Source organism: Elaeis guineensis, chromosome 7, assembly GCF_000442705.2.
Source record: "Elaeis guineensis isolate ETL-2024a chromosome 7, EG11, whole genome shotgun sequence".
NCBI lineage: Eukaryota > Viridiplantae > Streptophyta > Magnoliopsida > Arecales > Arecaceae > Elaeis > Elaeis guineensis.
Window position 1 is genome coordinate 98,356,585 of NC_025999.2, and position 7,968 is coordinate 98,364,552.

The 7,968-nt window shown below is 36.9% G+C and overlaps 1 protein-coding gene across 1 annotated transcript; it reads right to left on the reverse strand.

Moving 5' to 3' along the window:
• Positions 1-482: 482 nt before the first annotated feature.
• LOC105037457 (glutamate receptor 2.3-like) lies at positions 483-7,968 on the reverse strand. The gene is made up of 6 exons (XM_073261028.1): positions 7,853-7,968; positions 6,145-6,320; positions 4,795-6,059; positions 3,172-3,478; positions 1,807-2,174; positions 483-992 (listed from the first exon to the last, which is right to left on the reverse strand). The coding sequence occupies exons 1-6, from the start codon at positions 7,966-7,968 to the stop codon at positions 483-485; spliced, it is 2,742 nt and encodes a 913-aa protein (XP_073117129.1).

The window sequence follows — 7,968 nt, forward strand, 5'->3', positions numbered from 1 at the left end:
GATATTTTATCTACAACCCATATCTGTCCAAAAATTTAATTGGGTCAAATAAAATCCATTCTACTCGACAAATCAATGGATATCTAATGGTAGCTACAATGCCATCATTTAAACCATCCAAGGCCTAAGCCATGTCTGAAGCCTTCTTATTTTACATTATTTTTTTTAATTTAAGAAAATTAGAATCGGCGTTCCATTCCCTTCGTAACCTCTAAGCAAATAAACTCACTGCATATACTTAAAAATATACATCTGGCTGTACATATTTGTATAGCTATTTCTCAGTTCTCTCATCTCCCTTTCAAAAAAAAAAAAAGAAAAAAAGAAAAAAAAAGAAAACAAATTATTAGTATAGCTAAATTCCAAAGCCATGCATATTGAGTTGCCTGCTTTTGTTAAAGCATCCAAGGGGTGGCCGTTTCTTTCTAGTGTGGTCACAGTGGAAACCTTGCCAAGTGCGAGTGGTCACTTTTTAAGCATTCCTATCCATGGTGAGGAGGCTCTGCATCCATGAGATCATTGTCATGAGATTCTGATTCGACATTGTTAATTCTTCCACTGCCCGTGGAAATTCCATTTTCCTCTTGAGCTGATGTGATAGGTAAACTGGAGAGTTGAGCTTCATTCTTCCCCCAGAACATCATAGACCTCCAAATTTTTTTGATCTTAGATATTAGAGACCTCCATAGTCTTCTGAACCTCTCTCTTGGGGACTCATCTGCTTGTTGGTGGGAGGTAAGCCTTCTTTGGATCAAACGGGCAACAAACAATAGAAAAACAGTAGTTGAAGTGCCACCAGTAAAGAGGAAGAGCTGCCAAAAGTGATCGAGACTTAAGCTGTCTGTTTTACTATAGTTATTATCTGGGCTTGGACAGTTGGACAAAGAGAAGAAGAACCACTTTTTTTCCAGCTGCTTCATTATCCCATCCTCGGCTAGCTCCAGTATGGCTTCAGATATATCTGCAGCTATTGGTGAACCTTTCTGGAATGCCTGAAAAGAAAGTACGTAGTGGTGAAGATAAACCGACTATAGTTGATGATCATCAATAAAATATGCAGTTCTTTGTACATTATTTCTTGGAAATTTAGGGGAGTTCTTTTATTTAACATTAGTTATGTGTCTCCTAATAGCGATAAATTCATGCAGTTTTCCTATAGTATATTCTCATGCCCCACTTTTTTTCTATTTTTTGATTTTACATTTATCTTTTGTTTTAAATTTTATTATTTGTTATTCTAAATTTATGTATGTAAGCTAACTTAAGCATGTGTTTTATTAAAAATTCTAAAGTCCGCAAAACCACAAACCCAAGATCAAAATGGAAATGACCCTTGATTGAGAAAGGATTAATAAACAAATTAAGATTGAAATGCATGCACGTAACCTGAAATTTCAAAAATAGGATTTGATGCTCAACAACCTAATTTACTTAAGTTAGAACCTGGCCAATTAGTCTTGCATAAAGACTGAGTTGGACGTAGATCAGGCAATTCTTCCTATTCTAAGTTAATGGTAGCTATGACAGAATTATAGGAAGATACATGAAGATTAATCCATCTAGATTACAAAACTTGTAATTTCAACATGCAGACTAAAACAGATGACCCCAATTTTTGGTCTTAACTTCTCAATGAATGATAGAAAGTAAGAACTGCAGGCGATGTTTATACTATGATGACCTAATGAAGGATACTAACCACCAAACTATATCCTATTAAGGATTACTTATGCATCGTTAAAAAAGTTGAGCTACTGTTGTACTCGCAAAAAAAAAAAAAAAGAGAGAGAGACTTGAGCTACTCACGAAACCAAAGCCTCCAAGCCTGTGGGTCTCCCCATAGACAGTATAACCATCATGCCGTGAAAGAAATAATCGTAGATATGGAATCTCGAGGTAAGCAGCGGTGATGTTTCCACTCTCAAAAGCCTTGGGATAGTTCTCTTCTGCTCCAAGCTTCACAATCATTTTTTCTTTATAACCTAGTACATCTTGCAGGTACTTCACAACAAACGAGTCACCGTTACACCCAACCCTCCCGTTATCCACCATCGGCTCGAGCTTTTGGACAGTCATGATAGAACTAAGGGTGGCGGTGTAGCTGGAAGTCAGAATTAGTACAGCAAAGAGCCATGGAATGACCAGTGTTCTGGTGTAGTAGCTATTAAGCATTCCTGTAAAAAGTTAAAAAAAAAATATTTTATTATCAAAAATCTATGATGCACTGTTTCGATCAAAGAATCTTAAACAAAGAATTTACCATGTATTCCTGAATTTTAATTGACATGGCCTCTAGGTCTAGGGTTTTATTGTGGAGAAATTAAATTAAATTTTATTTTTTTATCAAAATTTTGATGTTCACTTTTATTTTTTTTAAATTGAAAAAAGAAAGAAAGAAAGAGAGACATAAGAAGAAGCCGAGCCTTTTACCGGACACAACTCCATCACGTGGTCTCTGCTTTCGCTAAATTTATCCCTTCCTAAATGCCTTTTTGCATTAAATGACTGAATTTATTCTCTCCAAAAAACATGGTATTAAATAATGGCCATTATAATGATTTTGGAGGGAGTCTGAAATCTTATATTTTAAATAATGATCTAAATAACAAAAATATCAGATTGCTCTCCCTATTATAGAGGTCGTTAAATAATAAAAAATAGCTGCCGATGTTGACAGTTGCACTGTTTCTTTTAATAAAATATTTTTAAATTCAAAATTTGTTTCTACTTCCACTCCAAAAGAGCATGGACTATATACAACTTATTTTTTATTTAGTAAAAAGTAATTTGGACAAAAATATGGCTACTATACTTTTATTTTTGTTATTCTCGTTTATAAGGCCGTTATAATCCTAAAGTATTCCAAATTACACATGCTGGGGCAAATGATGGTTATTCTGATAGTTATAATTGTCAATCACCGTTTCAATGTTGGTCCCCTACGATAGAATAATTTAATTGAACGTTCCCAAAAACTAGTTGGTTTGAGGACATGGCAAATTCATGTTCTTCCCATTGGTTTGTACATTTAGGGTTTAAATGAGGTTAATATTCTTTTGGTTGTATAGTTATTGGATGGACTTTTTTCTTAGCTTGGGAACTTTGATTTATATATATATATATATATTCTAAAATAAAAATTGATGGAAGTCCTCAAGAAGATGATGTCACCATGTCGATTGACGATGCTAGAAAACATCAACCAAAGCGTGGCTCCAAGCTGCGTCCACCAGGGGCCGTGAAACTCCGGATTTCTCCTGTGCTCGATGTACCAGATTATGATCCCAGTGTAGATTAATGTGGAGAAGATCAGGATCCATACTGCCTTGGAGAATGGCTTGGTGAGCATCAATGTTTTGTGATCTGGTTTTACACGAACCAACATGGATAAACCGGACACAAGAAACGGCTCAGTGAACGTGACGTTCGCTGAACGCTCAGCTAGTATAGTGACGTCCCCCACCACAGCATCAAATTCCTGTGAAAAACTGACATGTGTTTATATTACGATACCTTAAAGCGATGGATCCTCTAATAACCTTAACGGGTGTTTGGTTTGCAATCAGAATCAGAATAAAAATCAAAATAGATTGATATTGAAATGGATAAATTCTCTAAATCATTGGGTTAGTGACTGGAATCAGAATCGAAATGAAAAATTGAATCCTTGAAAAAGAATAGGAATGGAGTTTTTGATAGACTGGACCATCCTATACCATCCCGAAATCAAAATTAATCAAGATGAGATTCCTCTCAATCAAATGACTGAAATAGAAGTCATCCATTTTCATTTCGATTTCAGATCCCAACTTCTCCAACCAAATACCTTCTTAAAGTTACAGGCTTGATGAGCAAAAAAAATAAAAAAATACATAGTTACTTCTGTAATCATTCATTCTCAAGTAAAATTAAAAATATTTATTCATGCATAATTTATAGGAGAATCTAAGAACTTGTTTGGTTCCCCCAGATAGTGAAGAGAGAAAAGTGTGGTTAACGAAAAGTAGAAAAAATCTCTTTTATTTGATTGGAGTTATCAAAAGAAAGAGATTAAAAAAATATATTTTTATGGAAATAAAATTTTTGTGTTCTATGAGAAAAAAAAATCATAGAATATGAGATTATGGCATTCCTATGTGATAGAAATTAGAGGCTTTTTTTTTCAAAAATATTCTCTTAAGATATTAAAAGATTTATAGTTGTAATATTCTTTCTATCTCAATGCCTCGAATCTTTTTTACAATACGGCCAAAAATATTCTTAACCGTTATAAATTTTTATCTACGAACAACGATAATATTTAAAATAAAATAATATTTATTTTTATTATATATATAATAAATATTTTATATTATTTTTTAAGAAAAATAGATACTTAATTAAACATAAATTATTTTGAAATTGATTATTTTTTTATGATCAACTAAATATAATAAAATTATTTTTTCAGACATTAAATTTTTAAAAATTAATTTTTTAAAAATAATATTTAAAAAATAAAAATCTTTTTCCCGTGAACCAATCCTTAGGAAATACTTTGAAAACGGATATCCTCCGGTACATCCTTGGAAATCCCCAAAAGAACCTGCTGGACAGATAGAATCAGGAATCATTTAGGATGCATGCATATGGTAACTGTGATAAAAAAAAAAAAATTAAATTAACCTTCCGCATTCTCCAAAAAATAAAGAAAGCGTTGTTCTCAGAAGTTAAGGAGAAGGAAATCATCATGTCAAATGTCAAATGATTTAAAAAGTTGAATCTTGCCAGAAGTTCGGGAAGTCAGAATTTCACCTTCAAGGACACTCGGGATATGAGGTCATCGTAGGTTCCATGAAAGGGGATGAACTCGTATTCCAGGTCGTACTTCAAGCGCTTGAGGGTCTCTTTGAAAACATCGATGCAGAATCCCGTCACTGCCCTCACCTTCCCAGTTTCGTCGTGCTCTACCTTCACGAACTGGTCGAAGGACGTCCGGGCCGGAACCCCAATCCTCAAACGACCCCACCCTCCAGGGACTGTCCATGGGCCTCCAGGCCAGTAGACCGGACCCAGGACATCCACAACAGGCCTACCAAGGCCCATATCTCCCTCCTCTTTAAAGAATCCCGATCCCTCGACCCAGAACCCCAGTTCTTTGTAGCTCTTCCCCACAACATTGACTACCTGAAAAGCCGGGGTGCCCTTCCCCTTTGCGAAGCTCCCATCTCTTCTAAAACTAATCGGCCCGCTGAGCCCAGTAAATTTACACGAGAGAATCCCTTCTAACAGCGTCTTGCGTTGCTTCACGGTCTCAGATGCCGCACATGCGATCACACGCAGCGCATCATAAGCTCGCAGCGCAAAGAATCCCGGGTCCACGTACCTCTCCCCTACCTTTCCATAACTGGATTCGTATCTCCGCCGGAATTTGGTACGGAAGTCGCCGTAGTAGTCGGTGGCCTCGTTGAAATAGATCTTGATACCTACTACGCCTTGCATGTAAGAAGAGAGGAACGACGGCATGAGGGCCGAGTCAAAGAGCGTGGAGATATCATCGTTGATGATCCACACGTGGCCCTTCGCCATCATTCCCAACTTCTTCGCCTCCTGGAAGAGATGGACGGCCAATAACGATGATGCCCGGACGATGATGTACACCTTGGGCAGCTGTCTCCGCACCCTCTCCAACTCTTGCCGCACCGCGGCCTTTGGGTCAGGAAGGGAGTCCATTGGTGGGAAGGCGGCGCCGTAGGCTATATCGGATCCGACGTCTCGTAGGTAGCCGGAAAAACGAGCGATGGTTGCGGAGATGCTACCGTATGCGTCGTCTTCGTAGACCGCAATGACCCTCCTCCAGTTGTAGGATTTCACGAGGTCAGCGAGGCACTCCATTTGACCGGAATCCGGATACGACATGCGGACCAAGAAGCGTCTGGGTGCCAAGGCCAGCGGAGGGTTCGCGGCGAGCGAGAGCACCGGAATTTTGGCCTGACTGCCGAGCACTGCCACCATGTCCACCTCCGGCCATGGTACTGTGCTGACAATTACTTCTGCTCCCCATTTGATGAGATTTTTAGCTGCATTCAAACGCGTTTGACTAGTATATTAGCAATTTGGGACGAATTTTTCTTCTTTCACGTTATCATCATTTGTCTAAATTACCGTCTGAAATTGGTCGGAGCTGGCTGCTCCTGCTGCTGCTGGATTTGCTGACATGGAGTAGTAGCGTAGTGGTGGAGTTGAATTGTTTGGATGCGATCTCAATGGCGATCTTTTGCTCTCTTCCAATGCGAGAGTTAGTATTAACGATGGCACCGATGTGAAGGGTGACTGCTCTACTGCAGAGGAGATAAGAGCAGCATGAAAAGAAAAGGAAGAGAAGACAGGTCGAAGGTTTCATGGACATTTATATAAGTAATTCCTCGGCTAATAGCGTGGGGAAGAGGAGATTTTATATCTTGGTGGCTCTGTGGGTTGTAAATCTCGGTCCTCAAACGTCTGCGAAGGGCAAGCATTAGGCCAAAGCATTCTTTAGGTACAAACGGCTTGCATGTGCCAACTTTAAAGGGGCCGCGACGGTGGAAAGAGCGACACAATGGAGAAGTTACTGGTTGGACCAGATCCACCAACTCAGCCGACATCAGTCCAATCATAAAAGGTTGAATAAGCTTATTCCATTACATACGTTGTAAACAAAGTTAATAAAAAAATACTGTATATTTTAAATTAAAAAATTCTGCAATCACTTCAATAGTGATGTGTTGAGATGATTATGCAGTGATTATGTTGAGATGGTTGTATATTAATATAATATTTTTTTTTGTTAAGTTTGTTTATAGTATATGGGGTAGATTAAGTCTATTCAAAATTTTTTAAAATAAATATTATATATATATATATATATATATATATATATATATATATAGAGAGAGAGAGAGAGAGAGAGAGAGAGAGAGAGAGAGAGAGTGAGTGAGTGATCGATTACCTCAGCCAATAACTTCATGGCAAAATAGAACTATTGTAGTCGCTTTGGGTATCTTGCAACTTGCATGTGAAGCAATTGAAAAGCTATCCGGTAAAGAAGCTCTGATTTTCTAGGCAACTATTTGAAAGAACTTTCTTAAATGAACAGTCATGCAAGCAATCCAAAGAATCTTGGAAAGTAAGTAGCTTGGAAATATATTCAGTAACTTATTTGGTGAGCCACTTGGCAGATCTGTGTGTAAAGAAAATGAGCCTAGCTATCCCAATGACAACCATAATAATTTATGTGGTTGAAAGGGATTGATCATTAAAAAAATATTGAGTAAATTATCCCGGCCCTTCTCGAGATTTGAGATGATTATATAATCCCATCTAATATTTTAAAAATATAACAAATATAAAAATTTAAAATTTAAAAAATAAAAAAATATTAAAATAAAAATATAAAATATTTTAAGATTCAAATAAATTAGATAGTAATGATATTTGTAAGATCATTAATTTATTTAATAGAATGATATTAGTATAAAATTATATGTTATGCATATAGTAAAAATTAAATAATAGAATATATATTTTCAAAATATTGAATAGGGATCTATAATTATTTTAAATTTCAAGAAAAATTATTATAATTTACTTAAAAATATTCCACTAAAAGGATCTGATGTTGAAAAAGTGGGATATTTTATTTATTTTTGATTTTATTGAATATATTCATATTAAATTAGTAGGATTCTTCAGCATATTCCGGTCCACGGGAGGACCTTTCAGTACGTTCCTCGATGTAAAAGGTCGATGCGTCCGCACGATGTTACCTGGACCAAACGATAAGAATTTACTCACCGTCCACTGGACTCAGGCATGCCATTGCACAACTTGCCACCTCGTTTCTTTCCCTCTCACATCAATGTTGCCGCTAAAGGCGATTTCCAAGGACCACACCACGAGAAACTTTGTTTCCAAACGAGGAGATGGGAGCGGGTTGAGTTCGACGGGCAT

Bases quoted from the DNA above. Each gene is read 5' to 3' on its own strand.
- LOC105037457 (XM_073261028.1), bottom strand. From the start codon at position 7,968: ATGCCCGTCGAACTCAACCCGCTCCCATCTCCTCGTTTGGAAACAAAG. The intron at 3,479-4,794 runs GTGAAATTCTGA...AGTTTTTCACAG, and splicing joins TATCCCGAGTGTCCTTGAAG to GAATTTGATGCTGTGGTGGG. The intron at 2,175-3,171 runs GTGACATCATCT...AACTTTTTACAG, and splicing joins TAGCATCGTCAATCGACATG to GAATGCTTAATAGCTACTAC.